The sequence below is a fragment of the Silene latifolia genome, chromosome 8 (genome assembly GCF_048544455.1).
Source record: "Silene latifolia isolate original U9 population chromosome 8, ASM4854445v1, whole genome shotgun sequence".
Classification (NCBI taxonomy): Eukaryota; Viridiplantae; Streptophyta; class Magnoliopsida; order Caryophyllales; family Caryophyllaceae; genus Silene; species Silene latifolia.
In genome coordinates, this window is record NC_133533.1 from 9,659,793 (window position 1) to 9,676,949 (window position 17,157).

Below are 17,157 nucleotides of genomic sequence, written 5' to 3' on the forward strand. Positions count from 1 at the left end.
TTCCTTTCCCTTGTCCTTGCTTGGTAGAGGCCCTATTTACAATAAAAAGGGGATACATTATCACAACTTTGTATCACAATACCATAGTTGAATTAGAAACATAAAAGAAAGGATAGTCATTTACCTACTGGAGTGATCTTTCCAGCTTTAATGTCACCAAGATACTTGGAACAATTCCTTTTCCAATGTCCAACACCATTACAATAATGACATTTGTCAAGAGGACCCTTCTTGGTCTTGGAAGTGCTAGCTTCAAAAGTCTTAGCCTTGGTGAAAGTGGGAGCTTGCTTCTTACCCTTCTTCCCATTCTTTTGAACTTCCCCTTGCTTTTGGTGCTTATGTTAAGGACATCCTTAGGTGGGTTAACATTTAATCTCATGTCTCTTTCGGCTTGCACAAGTAACTTGTGCAACTCTTCAAGAGACACGTCCTTGTCTTGCATGTTAAAATTCACCCGGAATTGAACAAATGCCTTGACTTTGGATAAGGAGTGTAGAATCATATCTATACAATGAGTTCTTTGGGGATTTCAACTTTTTGAATCTTCAAAGTCTCGACTAGCTCCATCGTGAGGGCTAAACTTTTGGCCCTCCTTAAAGTCGAGATCAAAGAATGCCGAGGCCGCCTCATATTGGATGATCCTCGGAGTTTGTGAAAACATTGTCACAAGCTTGGAATAGATTTCATTAGCGGTGCCCATTTTAAAGGCTCTCCTTTGGAGATCCGCCTCCATCGCAAAAATCAACACATTTTTCATTGCGGCGGACTCCTTGTGGTAAGCCTCATATGCTTCCCTAGTGGTGGCGGTCGACCTAGCATTAGGTTCGGGTGGAGAGGCCTCGGTGAGGTAACGAAGCTTGTCGTCACCTTGGGCGGCTAATTTGAGTTGGGCATCCCAATCGGAGAAATTTGACCCATTCTTTTCAAGTTTACAACGATCCATAAAGGATCGGAGCCATGAAGCATTAGCGAGAGGTGTGGCGTTGGTGTTTGGAGTTGCCATTTGTTATGAGAAATAAAAGCGGTCTACAAAAACAAAATAGAAGGAATAAAACATATGTCGTTTTCAAAATAATAATACTCGTAAAAATTTAATTTAAACAAGTTTTATTGCATTTATCTAGTGACCTCTACCCAACTTGATAAATGATTCTGAGATCCAAATTCATATTAACTTGGGCAAGGGGTAGCCGATGAAACCCTTATCAATATAAATCGGTGGACTAACTCTTTAATCGATTCTACTTTTAGAATTCTCGGTCGATAAAATTACTCTAATATTTATCTATAGCCCGGAACACATGCGACTACGGTCACGAATACTTCCGTTGAGGTCAATCCAAATTTCAAATAAATGTGTCCATTGATCCAAATTCACATTAACTTGGGCACGGGATAACCGATGAAACCCTCATCAACATGAATTCGGTGGATAGACATTTATCACCCACTTCCCCTACATAACAAGGTTTGTACCCCGGGGTGGCCGAGTGCACTCCCTCGCGAAATAGGTTTTCATGGTTTCTACTATTTGGTAAGGCTATGTCTCAATTGTTTGTTTTAGCGAGAGGTCATGTCAATTTATTATCTATCACGTTTTAAGTGAACTAAAGCGGTGAACTACGATAATTGTAATTGACACGGCCGAAATACTCGATTAAATGAAAATGCATGTTTTAGTTATGGCGATTTAGCGATGCATGCGACATATAAATAAAATGCAAAGCATAAATTAAATCCTGGTATGGCCTTCCTAAAATAGAAAATATAAATAACTATTACATATTCGGAAACCAACTCCATTGGTCCCTTGAACTTTGGTTTTGGCACGCATCTCGAGGTAACACCGTCTTTAATGGATCGCCTTCTTAAGTGGCATCGTCTTCAAGGATCTCCGGAATAAAAAAAATTACATAATTTCCTATTATACATATGTAATTAAAATAAAATAAATCTATTAAATTACAAAACGGTGATACGAGATCACAAAAATTACAACCGAATCGATATTCCCATACATTTCGGGCAATACCAATTAAAAACTAAGGTCATACTAAGTAAAAATTACATAATTCAAAAATTACATAAAATAAAATTATGACAATCATAAATAAAATGCAGCATTATAATATGTATGAACATGCCCAATTTTATGCTAAATCGCCTTTAAGGAGCCAATATCGTATATTAAACGGTTTTTACGAATTTGCGTGATTCAACCCTTTTAAAATCACAATAAATTACATAAAATCATATTTATGCACAAGTTAATTACCCTAACCAACTTAGGACTCAAAATTAGTCTCCACTAACATATGACAATAATTAACTTATATTTCTTAATATTGTTCATTAAATGGACTCAAAATTACCAAAAATGCCATAAACTTCAAATAAATCACAAAAATTTCAAATAAATTCAAAATTTGAAATTTAAACTCATGAACATTCTGGAAAAATACCATGACACTCATAATGTTCAAAAAACTTAGGTTAAAAATTTCAAAATTTATCGGGAAAAACAATGTTGCGGTTTATCGGATTTATCAATAATAATCATAAAAACATGAGAAAAATTATATTTATCAACTTTTCAATTTTAGACCTGAAATAGGTAATAAAATGCAACATGTGATGTTTTTCCTTAGTCATGAAGTATGTTTTAGCAATTTATACTAATTAAAGTCATTATTTATGCTATTTTTCATCAAAAATTCATAAAGCATGCATAAAGACTTCATTATAGCCTATTATTTTACAAACATCTTGTAAAATTGCATGTGACAACATACTAAATTTCTATGACCAGATTCGAAATATTTATCATATTAACCTATTTTATCATTTAAAATCGATTTTATCATGAAAAATCCATATTTCGAGCATAAGAACTCATAAAATTATGAAAATTTACAGGTAATATAAATATAATATATGTGAAAACATATCCAAAAACCACTGGAAAAACCGAAGTTTAGCTAATTTTAGTCCGAAAATGACATTTTTATCATAAAATCACATTTTTAATGCCATTATTATATAAAATGAACAATAAAAATACATAAATTAACCAAAATATCCTAAATACATTTTAGGATCAGAAACTTTAACATGCATAATAGATTTCGTGATATATCATAATAAACACAAATTTATAAGTTTTATATGTTAATCGTATAACTCGGAAAAACTATAACCGATTTGCATGCAAACAACCTAAGGCTCATGATACCGCTTGTTGGAAATCTATATCTCATACCTATATATATTCATATATGTGATGAATTAATATAGTCATAAAATTAAATATTGATCTTATGCATGCAAACAATAATAAGGATAAAGAAGAAATCGTCATTCTTACAATGAGAAATCGGATAAATGGGCACAAATGAGTTCTCCTACTCACTTGTTCTTGAGCTTCCTAAAATGGATGAACAAAGGATTCAAGTATAGAATCCCTCCCAAGGAATAATACCCAAGATAACCTCTTAATAAAATTAATATTATCAATACTAGAACAATATTAATTTAAATAAAATTGACCCAAAATATTTATTTTGCTCTCTTAATTTTCGGTTAAGAGGAAGAGAAAAGAGGAAGTAATTTTATCTCTCTAAAAATCTATATTTTTTTTTTTGATGTTAGAATGAATGAATAATACACTATCTTTGAAGTAGTGTATAAGGTAAATTATAGAGAAAAATCCATGGTTTTTCTCTATGACAAAACCGGGTAGGGGGAGGGGTGGTGATGGCCAATGCATGAGCAAGGTGTTCTTCACAAGATTAACTAGGTATGCATGGCTAGGTTTAGGCAAAATGATTATGTTTTCCACTTAATTAATCAACACAATATTTATCCTAAATCACCCCATATTTCGGTCCATTTAAGAAAAAATGGATTCCATTTTATCTTTGTCAATTTGTCACATGTCACAAGTCATGTAAAATTGTTATGCATTTTTAACATATTAAAAATCAATGCATTAATAAAAATACGTCATGTACAAAATCGACTTAGTAATTCATAATTACTTGTACCAAAATAATTTACCAATTATAAATCACAACATCTTGTATTTATAATAAATAATTCATTCATATGCAATTGTTTCTTTAAACAATAATTTCATCTAAGTAATAAAATAATTCGATCACTTAGACCGTATCTTATTTAATCAAATTATAATGAGATACGTAAATATTACTTCCAAAATCGCCCGTCAATTTTAAGTAATTTAATTAACCCGTATCGTCATACGATTAATTAAATAATCAATTAAGAGTGTTATCATTTAGGTATGACCTAAGGGGATCAACTGATCACCACCGTCGCACGACAGTAATGTCAAACTCTAGTCAGCCAATCATTACCGATATGTGTGGACCGATTGTGACAAAAAATATTACTTCCCAATTGTATTCTTTAAAATGAGACTTAAACATGTGATCATCATGATCGACAGTTGTGATCGCATTATTGTCGGAGGACACATATTCCAACAATTAAACTAGGGCTGTAAATGATCCGAGCCGGCTCGACAAGCCCTCGGAATCGGCTCGGTCAAAGCTCGGCTCGAGCTCGGTCAAAACGAGCTCGAGCTCAAACTCGAGCCGAGCTTGGCTAAATACGAGCCGAGCCCGAGCTCAGCAAGGCTCGGCTCGGAAGCTCGTTTAGGCTCGTTTATAGTTTTTTTTGTACAATATTTATATTTGTAATATTAATTTTATTATAAATTATATGTTATTTAGTCATGTATAATTATATTATATTATAATAATTTTTAGAATTTTATAATCTTATTTATTATTTAAAAATATTTATATTTAGTTAGATTAAAAAAAGTTAGAAAGTGAAAATAATATAAAGACAAAACGAGCTCGATTCGAACTCGAGCCGATCTCGAGCTTTTTCCGAGCCGAGCTCGAGCTTCAATTTTTTAAGCTCGATGAGCTTTGAGCCGAGTCCGAGCTCGAGCTAAAAAATTCGAGCCGAGCCCGAGCCCACCCGAGCTCGAGCTCAGATCGGCTCGTTTACACCCCTAAATTAAACCCCTCTATCAAAATCTCACGAGAAATTCAATTTATCATATCAAAAAAGTAAAAATGGTTATGTTTCTATGAACTATACAAAATAAAAGTTGTAAGTTTCAATTGTGAGCTTGATCACTCTTTTGCATTTGAGCCAACAATTCTGTTTGGGTCTTAGCCATTTGCATTACCAAGGCCTCAAGTTTACTCTCCCCTTGGTTGTTTTGTTGGATATTTTGGGGTCGTGGACCTTGGTTTGGTTGGAAATTTTGTTGAGGTGGCCTTTGTTGTTGGTTTTGACTTTGATAGCCCGGTGGGTAATTGTACCTTTGTTGTGGTGGAACATAGGTATTTTTTTGTTGTTGAGGTTGAGGCTCAAAAGTTTGTTGTGGTTGAGGGTTAAGCACACTGTTGCTTTTGTAAGACAAGTTCGGGTGAAATTTTGTGTTCGGGTTGTAAGTATTTGAAAATGTACCTGATGGAAAGGAACTTTCTCTAAAACTTTGAAAAGCATTTACCTCCTCAATAGTAGCTTGGCAACGAACGGTGTAATGACCCGCACCTCCGCAACCTTTGCAAACAACAATTTGGCTTGTAGAGGACACATCATTGAGTTGTTGAAGATAGGAAACCGCATTTTGAGCCTCCAACGTTTGTTAGAGCAATAACATTTGAGCTTTCAAAATGTAGTGTCAGAAGCTTCCTCTTTACCTTTGATTGGTGTACTCCGTGAATTGACATATTGGGCATCATGAATCGCCATGGATTCAATCGTGACATGAGCAATATCGGTGTCAATTTGATCAAACCGCCCATTATTGGCGGAATCAAGAATTCTTCGGGACTCGGTACAACATCCATTGTAGAATGTTATAGCTAGGAATAAAGCACCAAACTCATGATGTGGGCATTGCCTTTGCAGTTCCTTGTACCTTTCCCAAGCTTCATACAAGCTCTCTCGTGCTTGTTGACGGAATCCCGTGATTTGGCTCCTCAAGGTTTGAATTTTCTCCGGTGGAAAAAACTTTTGATAGAAAGCAAGAGCCAAAGTTTCCCAATTGGTGATTTCAATGGTAGTGCGATCAAGGCTATTGATCCATAGTTTTGCCTTGTCTTTCAAAGAGAAATGGAAAAGTATTTCCCTAATTTGGCTTGAGTGACTCCCGTTTGTCGAATCATAGAGCAATAGTCACAAAAATTTTGAACATGCAAGTTAGGATCCTCCAAAGGACTTCCCCCAAATTGTTTCCTCTCCACAAGGCTAATAAAAGCCGGTTTGATCTCGAACTCAGGAGCGGTAATTTGGGTAGTAGTGATACCCGCCGGAAGCATAGCCGTTGTGGGCTTGGAATGATCAGAAAGTTTCACCATCTTTTTTATTGGAGATGGTGGTGGTGGTGGTGGAGATGATGAACTAGAAACTTCCTCCTCTTCAAAAGCTTGAAGATCGTCTAAGGCCCTGTTCTTTTGGACTTAAATTCACTTAATATAAGTTCATTTCAGATCCTATAAGTTCGGTTCGATTCGATTCGAGATCCTATAAGTTCGATTCGATTCGAGATCCTATAAGTTCGATTCGATTCGAGATCTTATAAGTTGATTCGAGATCCTATAAGTTCGGTTCGATTGATTCGATTCAAATCCTATAAGTTCAGTTCAGATCCTTTACCTCACTTAATTTAAGTTCAGTTCAGATTCTATAAGTTCAGTTGAGTTCAATTCAGATCCTATATATAAGTTCAGTTCAGATCCTATAAGTTCAGTTTAGTTCAGATCCTATAAGTTCGGTTCTGTTCAGATCCAATAAGTTCAGTTCAGATCCTATAAGTTCAGTTCAGTTCAGTTCAGATCCTATAAGTTCAGTTCATTTCAGATCAGATAAGTTTCAGTCCAAAAGAACAGGACCTAAGTAAGACTTTCTTGCACTTTCAATTTGCACGGGGGAAGCGGCCTCTTTAATTTACAAAGCGATTCCATAGACAAGGTAAACTACAAGGAATCTTTCATCATTCACTACTACAAATACAGGCAACTACAACGGCCCTTTAGCAACGCTTATTCACGAAAATCATCAAAACACGTTGTAGAATTGATGCCGCGAATTTTACCAAACTTAATTACAACGGTTCTGTGTTGTTAACCGTTGTTATTGGTTTTAACAACGTGTCATACTTGAAAAACCGTTGTTAATATAAAAACTAATAACAACGGTTGAATCTGTAATACATTTTAACAGTTGTTAATAATTTGGCGCAAAATTAGTGAAAAGTAATCACAACGGTTATATTAGAACCGTTGTTAATACTTTTTAACAACGGTTGTAGACTCAATAACCGTTGTTATTACTGTTATGAAAATTTTAAGAACAACAGATTGCTTTATTCTGCTATACGCTACAAAACACAAACACAAGCTAATACTGCTACTATATCATCCTCCATTCCTCCCTGATCGTCTCTCTGTCTTCATCTCCATCACTGTTGTCACCGTCTTCTCTCCCTCATCGTGTTTATCAATCAGGTATATATATGTTTCTTAGCAACGCTTATAGATATAGGATTTTTTGGGTTATTATCTAATTTGTTGATAATTTAGCTTAATTGCTTTCCTGAATTTCGTTTATTTGTTTGCCTATTATTGTATTTTCTGAATTAGTTGCCTATTATTACGAATGTAAAATAATGACTCGAACTTGGATGATTGATGCAAATATGAGTGACCGCAACTATAAGGATGGTTTAGCTGAATTTTATGAATTCGTTTCGAACAATTTGAAAGGTTCTTCTAGTATTACATGTCCTTGTGAAAGATGTGGTAATATTAGCTATATGGCTTTTCCGGACGTTAAAATACACCTAGAAAAGTGGAGATTTAGTCGATCCTATACACGTTGGATTTTTCATGGGGAATCATTAGAGGAAGAGAATAACTCTGAAAAAGATGATGTTGAGGTACACGAAAGGCTAACTGATGATCCTGAGTTTGCCGAGTTTTTTGAGTTGGAAGAGTTGGAAGTAGAGAGTTGAATGTTGGGTCTATAGATAATGAAGAGAATGATGATGAGTCGATTGCTTTTGAAGATGTAGGTGATGACACTAGTAATTGGGATGACCTTAACAACATGTATGAGAAGTTGTGTGAGTCTGAAGCACCTCTGTATCCTGGTTGTAAGTTCACAAAAATGTCGGCTGTGGTGAAGTTGTATAATATCAAGGGGGCAAATGGGGTGAGTGACACGTGTTTCACTAGTTTTTTTAGCCTTGATAAAGGAGTTGCTTCCTGATGGTAATGTTCTACCTGTTAAGACATATGAGGCGAAAAAACTAATAAGAGGAGTGGGTATGAAATATGAGAAAATACATGCATGTCCAAATGATTGCATATTGTATCGGAAATTATATCAAAACTTAACCAATTGCCCTAAATGTTTGGAGTGGCGTTATAAGGATAAGGAAGGGATCCCGGCTAAGGTGTTGTGGTATTTTCCATTGATACCAAGAGTCATAAGGTTTTATGCGAATCCCGATGATTCAAAAATGTTAACTTGGCATTAAACAGGAAGAATAAATGATGGAAAGCTAAGACACACGGCAGATGGTATGCAATGGAAATCGTTCGATGCTAAGTATCCCGAGTTCGGCAATGAACCTAGAAACTTACGTCTAGCGCTGTCCACTGATGGAATGAACCCACACGGAAACATGAGTAGCCAACATAGTACTTGGCCAGTAGTGTTGGCTATTTATAACTTACCTCCATATGTGTGCATGAAAAGAAAGTATTTGATGTTGTCGTTGTTAATTTCCGGCCCTAAACAACCTGGAAATGATATAGATGTATATTTGGAACCTCTTCTAGATGATTTGCGATTGTTGTGGGATAGTGGGATAGAAGTATTTGATGCATATAAGAACGAAACTTTCAATTTGAGAGCGATGTTATTGTGTACAATATCTGACTATCCGGCTTATGGCGACCTTTCTGGGCACACAATTCATGGGAAAGAGGCTTATCCATTATGTGGGGAGGATATCGAGTCTGAATACTTGAAGTCTTCTCGTAAGTATGTGTATATGGGAAATAGGAGGTTCTTGTATCATGACCATTGTTATCGCAAGATGCAGAAAGCATTCAATGGAAGACAAGAACTTCGTCAACCTCCTAGAATTTTGAGTGGGCATGAAGTTTATCAGAAAGTAAAGCATATTGAGATAGATTATGGGAAGAAGAGCGGCTCTAAATTGTCTACTCGTGGGTATAAGAAAAGATCCATATTTTTTGATAAACTTCCATATTGGCCGACTGGAGGTCGGCATTGCCTCGATTTCATGCACATTGAGAAAAATGTACGTGATAATATTATCAATACCCTTCGAATGTTCCTGGTAAAACAAAGGATAACGCCGCATCTAGGGAAGATATGAAAATGATGGGTATTAGGCTAGAGTTGGCACCACAGAGAGAGGTAATCGTACATTTTTACCCAAAGCACTTATACCCTTTCACGGAATGAGAAAAAAGAGTTATGTGCATGCTTGAATGGAATTAAAGTGCCACATGGTTATTCGTCGAACATCAAAAGCCTAGTGTCGATGCAAGACCTAAAACTCATCGGGTTAAAGTCACATGATTGTCACACTTTGATGCAACAATTACTACCTGTGGCTATTCGTTCCATTTTACCTGAAAAGGTAAGATATGCTATAACTAGATTCTGTCTCTTCTTCCAGTCCATATGCGAGAAAGTCATCGATCCCGATGACGCAGATTCATTGCAGGACCTCGTTGTAACCTCTCTTTGTCAGTTGGAAATGTATTTTCCACCCTCTTTCTTCACTATCATGATTCATCTGACCATTCACTTGGTTAGGGAGATTTTGTACCTTGGGCACGTGTACTTGAGATACCAGTATCCTTTCGAAAGATTAATGAAAGTCTACAAGGACTATACATCTAATCGGTATCGTCCGGAAGGTTATATTGCTAAACGCGCTATTTTAGACGAAGCTCTTTCATATTGTTACGCTCATATCTCCCCTGAGGAGTTGATTGGCGTTCCTAAGAATCGTCATAGTGACTGGATGACCGGAAAAGGTATTAGGGGGCGGGTTGAAAAAATTGTGACACGTGAAATGTTGCATTTAGCACATACGATCACCCAAACAAGACCGAGAAGTGGATTGCAAACGAGCATACGAAGACGTTTGCAGAGTGGTTTAGGAATATTGTCTTAGAGTGTACGAATCCAACTGGTGATGACATCTCTCCTAGGTTACTACGTCTTGGTTTAGGTCCAAATGCCAGGGTCACCTTTTACAGCAGTTTTGCCATTAATGAATATACTTTTTACACCCGCGAGCAAGATGAGTTGAGCACAATGCAAAATAGTGGTGTGAGTTCTGAATTTGAGGCAATGCACTTTGCTACTTCAAAAGATAAAAAGCCTATTTGGGGAAAATGCCTTTATTATGGTGTTATTCAAGAAATATTGGTACTAGATTACATTGATTTCACAATGCCTTTGTTTCGATGTAACTGGGTTGATAACAACCTCCATTGTGTCCGAAAGGATAAGATGGGATTTACGTTGGTCAATCTGGGTAAGGTTGGCAATAATAAGGATGATCCTTTCATAATGGCATCCCAAGCTAAACAAGTGTTCTATGTCACCGATCCTATAGATAAGAAGTGGTCTGTTGTACTGTCTATAAAGAGTAGAAGGAGTAGTCCATCCGATAATGGTGATGATGATCAGGATGTCGTTTTTGAAGGAATGGATCACTCTACCACTGTATCTTATTTCGACGATGTTGACACTGATCATGAGGACACTGAAAGCATCTATATGCGTGATGACCATGGTGAAGGTATTTGGGTTAACGAAGAAACTATGACATCAAAGAAACGTCCCCGATCCGAGATGGTTCATCAGGACACGATGATATGGACGACCAACATTTTGAGTCATTTTCAGACCAATAATTTGATGGTTTAATTTATTGGTAAATCAATAATGGTCATTGTTAAATAAAAATTCCCAAATTTGCATGGCATGGTAAATCCTGTAGCTTAGATATGCAGTATGCATGCATGCTGGTGTTGTCTTATTTTCTTGATCTTATTATTAGATGTGGATCTTTGGTGTTGAAATTCTTTGAATAATGTTGCAAAGATATGGTGCTTCTTTAACATTACGGTATGTATTGTTACTGAGTTTGGACCGTAATGGAATTACTGATAATTTAAAAAAAAAAAGGTTCAACAATAACAACGGTTATATTTAAATTACCCGTTGTTAATACTTTCAACAACGGTTATAGTTACATTACCCGTTGTTATTACAATCAACAACGGTTATAGTTACATTACCCGTTGTTATTACTTTCAACAACGGTTGTAGTACCCCTACCCGTTGTCATTGATTTTTTTGACATATTTCATTTTGGCGCAAATTTGGTGAAAATATATTACAACGGGTATATTTTAACCGTTGTAATAAAGTTTTGACAACGGTTGACTTTTATTGACCCGTTGTTATTAACATATAACATCGGTTTTGCTTTGAGCACCCGTTGTCAATAGTTTGTCTTAATAAAAAACTAATTTACAAACACATACAGCATACCACACAAACACACACAACACCAGTTCAACCGTTGGTATCCTGAGTTTATTCTTCTCTCTTCCTCGCTTTCTACATTCTCGTTGTCGGCCGTCGCCCAGTTTCCGACGCCCATATTCCGTTGCCTTCCCTTATCATCCTGCTCGTTCTCTTTATCATCATCATCATCAGGTATGTTCACTTTAATTTTGTGTTTCGTCACTAGGGTTTTAAGACGATCATCTTTTTTCTTTTTCATGCATCTGTTTGTTTTTCGTCTTCTTTGTTATCTTTATCATCCCGCATCATCTACTTCACTCCTCTTATTAGGGTTTAGGATTTTAGAAGCTCAATCTGTTGTTTTAAATTTTCATTCCTATTAAGGTTTAGGGTTTAGATAATACTCTGCATGTACGTTGTTAAGTTGTTCATTTCCTATATCATTCATATTTGGGTTTTAGGATTATCATGGGTGAAAAACGGAAAAGAAGTCAAAAGAATAATAAGCCTGGGGATAATAAGCCTGGTGAGAGGGGTGCTACGAAGTGCCAGAAAGCCCTTGCAGCTATAGCCGCTAAAGACCCGATGAAAATAACATGGAGCTCGAAGGGTTTCCCTACTGGTCCAAATGCGGGTTATTTATCCAGTTGGATTGGATGTTGCACAAGACAGTTTGTGCCTATCTATTTAGATGACATTAGAAATTTGAATCCAAAATTGGCGGAGTTATACTTGGCTCGTGTAAAGGAAGCCTTTACTATACCCGATGAATGCCATGATAAGTATTTAATGCATAAGGCAACGGATGTCCTAAGGCAGTGGAAGTGTGACGTTGCTAGGGATTGGTTGTATGTGGACAAGGCAACGGGGGAGATGCGTAAGAACCCACCGGGAGACAATAAGTGTCCCACCATCAGTCAGGAACAATGGGATCTTTTCAAAGAGATGAGAACTGCGAGAAGTTTCGAGTTAAATATCCTCGCCTTTTAACGATTTACCTATCATTTTTTTAATTAATGAGTCCTTTATATAATCTTTTTATTATCTCATCTACTTGCGCTTTTATATAATTATTTGAAGGCCGTTAGCAGAAGAAATCGTGCTAACATTTCATGCAAAAAGGGGAAATGGTATGGTTCTCGAGGCGGTTACAGAAAGATAGAAGATAACCTCGTAAGTAGCATGCATTATTCCCCTGTGAGACTTTATTTTTTTTAATCACACTTGGACTTGCATTGATACACATTTACATGTATAAAGGTTACCATGTTAATGTGTAGGTGGCAAAGGGAGTGACCAACTTGGATCGGCATGTAACTTATAAAGAAGGGCACACGCCTAAAGGATCCCGGTCGCGTGACAAATATGATGAGGAAGTGTTGGCCAACATATTAAGCACTATTTTATTAAGACGAGTTCATTACTAACTTTATTATTTTAGTCACAAATATAATTTGAAGTTTATTTAATATATTATAGGACAACGTATTGAAGGAGGTAGAAGAAGGGAAATTCACTCCCAATGGTCGTAATGACGTTCTTGCTAGAGCGATTGGCCGACCCGAACATCCAGGTCGATTGAGGGGCGTCCCGTTACAGGTTGGAGTAACGAAATATTATGGGACAACTGCCCCGATAAAGAAGAAAAGGAAGACTAAGTCTGAGAAGGCTGACATGGTACCATTTATTCTATTATTTTCATTTAGGTTCAATTCACATGTTATTGTTGGGATAAAAATTGCTGAAACATTACATTCTTGACACGCAGCTTCAGTTAATGGCATCCGTACTACTAAAGTTGAATGCTGGAGGCAAGCTTTCCGAAGAAGAAATGAAAATGATGGAGGATGTCATTTATAAAGGTGGTAATAAGGTACAACAGATTGGTCAAGAGGCCGCTACTACCTTGGCAATACATGAGAAGGAAGTATCGGTCAACGAGATTCATAAAGATCAGGTACCTAATGCTTCTGAAGTTGTAACAACTAAAGCCGATCAGATACCTAATACTTCCTTATTTTTCTTTTTCTTTTTTTTTGGGTAAGATCATGGGGTGTGTTCCCTGCCAGCTCTAATGCTATAACTTCTGACATCGTGCCATTGGCTAATTTTATTAGGTAAATAATGGGTCTGAAAAGGAGATGCAACTTGAGAAGACGGTGATGGAAAACAAACATACATCCCCTTCAAGTCAGTTCACATTTTTGATAAGGTATGCATGAAGTGTTTAATTAGTTAAATTTATATGAATTCTATTAAATTTTGGGATATAATAATGTATGTGTATATTCTCCAGGCCGTAAACAAGAGGCCGATTATTCTTGTCGACCCTAAATTCGAAAATCCATATGTGCGTGTTGGCGGGGTCTCGTAGAAATGCACACCAAATCAGCAGTGAAATCGTAGTTCATGGCGAAAAACTTTTGCCGAATCATAGAAAAGTAGAGATAACTATAGTCTTTCCAGGCCATGAAAACTTTCAACCGCATGTCCCGATTCGTGACGACATTACCATTCGGGAGATGCGGTTGGAAGTTTCATCCAATGGCTGAAACTCACATCTACTTGGCTCGGTCGTCTCGCCTCAAAAACGAAAGCAGTTGGGGTTAGAAGAAATACCTTTATATATATGTTACATTTTTAATTGTTGAATGTTTTTATATGTTAAATTTATATGTTATTTTTTTTTGTAGGGAACAAAAAAGCTGGCTTTGGCGGATAAGCCTAAGTCCACAGAAATGCCAACTACCTCGTCGAGACAACAACTTGATGAGGTATTTAATTAACTTCTCCATTTTTATGAAAACCTCCCTTTAATTTTTTTTGTTTCTGTATTTCTAAAAAGCATGGAAATTTTTTGTATGTAGGGAACAGAAAAGCCGGCTAAGGCGGATAAGCTTAAGTCTCCGGACATGCCAACTACCTCGTCCACACAACAACTAGATGAGGTATTTAATTAACTTCTCCATTTTTTAAAAACCTCGCTCCCTTTATTTATATTTTGTCTGTATTTCTAAAAAGCATGGTAATTTTGTGTAGGGGACAAAAAAGACTGATAAGCCTAAGTCCCCAGTCATACCTGCCTACTACCTCATCATTGAAAGAGCAGGTTGATGAGGTATTTAGTTAAGTACGCTTTTATTTTTATTACTCCAACTAGGATATGTTACCTTTGGATTTTTTATTATTTTAATTATCTACATGTGTAGGCTGGTGGTAGTAGCACAAAATCAAAGAATCATTATTTCCCCCAACTGAAAGAAGTTAGGAGTTTAAACTCCACAAAATATTCTGGGAAGGATTACATGCAAAAAGTAAGAACGGTGACGATGAGGAAACTGCATGAGGAGGCTTGCCGTCGCATAGCCAACGAGCAATTGATAATTATTCAGCTCGAGGAGGATATTCTAGGGGTTGAGCGCGAAGCACTTATGTCATGGGATATGCTAGCCATTTGGGCTGGCCTAGACCAGATTGATGTCCAACACCTATTTGTTTGGATGAAGTAAGTTTCTTAATAAATAATTTCATTTTTAATATTCTGACTACTAGATAGTGTTTTAAATACCGGAATTAATACCGTAATAATGTAGGATATTGAAATTGAGAGTGATCCTCGAGAAGAAGATTCCATCTGATCAATACGGATTCCTGTGCCCCTATATTTTATCTTTATTTATTCCGGAATACTCGTTCGAAGACCGGGTAGATTATATTGCTCAGCAATTGGCGACAACCAAGAAGCTGATTTTTGCCCCTTATAATGAAAAAGGGTAATAAACAAATTAATATTACGTTTCCCCCTACAATTGCATTTTCATAACTAATATATGTACTTGTTAATAATGATGATGTCTCTTGATGTAGGACTCATTGGGTGCTAGCAGCCATCATGCCGACAAAGAAGAAAGTTTTTTGGTTGGACTCTATACATAATCAACCAAGCGAGACTTTTAAGCGCTTGATTAATAAGTAAGTTTATAATACTGATTTATTTATAATAACATTAAGTTTCAATTTTTATTTATAGCAAAAAGCTCATTTTTGCCCCTAAAAAAATGAGTTTCGCCTTTTTTTTTTTTAAAAAAAAAGGCCTTTGAGAAGAGAAGAGCTAACGAGCGGGGATCAACCCACGAAAGATTTCGATGATGGCCCTAATTTTATTACGATAACAGGAGTACGTGCTCAAATACAATACATTAAGTGCAAAAATCTGTGTTTAATACTAATACAATACCTAAAGTTCAAGATTCTGATGTGAGCCTTCTCTCGTCTGTTTGTTTTTATGTAATAATAGGCCCTCGCCAATAGGATAGCATACAATGTGGATACTACGTTTGTCGGTTCATGTTGGAGATTATTAGGCGAAGATATATCCTTATTCCAGAAAAGGTTAGTAATTTAATAATGTGTTTATTACTTTTTTTAAATTAGAGCTGATGTTGTCTTGCTTGCTGCTATACCATGATGTTGCTATGCAGTATTTGATGTTGCATTGTTACAATAATGTCTTGTCTTTGTTTTTTCCGCAGTATGTAATCAACCCGTCACAAGAGATTCAGCCGTACAAAAGTTTAGATAAAGACGAGGTAAGGGACATGTTGGGCAAATACGTCTTATAACATAGAAATGCATGATACTCAGAGCTTAGATCAGCTTATTAGTAATTTTTTTGTTGAAGTTAGGGAATGATTAGTTCATGTAAATTTAACTCCTTGTAAGTATATATATATATGATGCTTCTGTTGTGGTTGAATTGAATCTATTGAGTTCTGATGAACCCAGCTGTGATTTATTCAGTCTTTGGTATATGGTGTCTTGATATATGCAGGTTTTTGAATGGCATGAAACATATTTAATTTTTAAAAACATTAGGAGTTCGTAATAAAAACGGTTACTAAAAAAACCCGTTGTGAATACCTTTCACAACGGTTACTAAAACAAAAAACCGTTGTGAATACCTATCACAAATACCGCGCATAATATTCAACAACAGGTTTTAAACGAAGAACCGTTGTTAAAAGTCTTCACAATTTTGGAGGGAAAGTTATAACAACGGGTTTTAAACAAAGAACCGTTGTTACTACAAATTTCAACAACGGGTATGTAGCATATTGATACGGTCGTTTCTGTACCAAAAATAAACCTAAATACAACTAACAGAAGCTAGCAGCAAGTAGGGTCGATCTCCACAGGGAGGCTAAGTTGCTATCTATCTGTTTAATTCGGTCTGTCGGAATGTCATAAAACTGGGGGTTTAAATTTGGGTTTCTAAACTAACAAGAGATTTTAAAGAGAGAAAAAGAGAAGAGAAAATAAAGCGGAGAAAATATAAGTCTAATAAGGAGAAAGAGAATATGTCAGGAATCGGGTCACCGCGGTAATTCATGTCATGCGAAAATACTAGGTCTGTCAAATCATTGATAAGGTGGGTGGTGATTGTCTCCTTTCGGTCTCAAATCGCCCTAGACTCCCCAACCAATCTTTCGATCCAGGAAGGTTGTGTCGATTGTTCTAAGCAAG

The 17,157-nt window shown here is 36.2% G+C and overlaps 1 protein-coding gene and 1 non-coding gene across 2 annotated transcripts; both read left to right on the plus strand.

The window, feature by feature from the left end:
* The first annotated feature begins 5,926 nt into the window (after window positions 1-5,926).
* On the plus strand, window positions 5,927-6,033 carry LOC141597936 (small nucleolar RNA R71). Its single transcript, XR_012523144.1, has one exon. It is a non-coding gene; the product is annotated as a small nucleolar RNA R71 (small nucleolar RNA).
* Window positions 6,034-14,900: 8,867 nt separating this feature from the next.
* Window positions 14,901-16,430, plus strand: LOC141594091 (uncharacterized). Its single transcript, XM_074414288.1, has 6 exons — window positions 14,901-15,139; window positions 15,228-15,407; window positions 15,502-15,552; window positions 15,727-15,811; window positions 15,932-16,026; window positions 16,167-16,430. The coding sequence occupies exons 1-6, from the start codon at window positions 14,940-14,942 to the stop codon at window positions 16,171-16,173; spliced, it is 618 nt and encodes a 205-aa protein (XP_074270389.1). The 5' UTR covers window positions 14,901-14,939; the 3' UTR covers window positions 16,174-16,430.
* The last annotated feature ends 727 nt before the right edge of the window (window positions 16,431-17,157 follow it).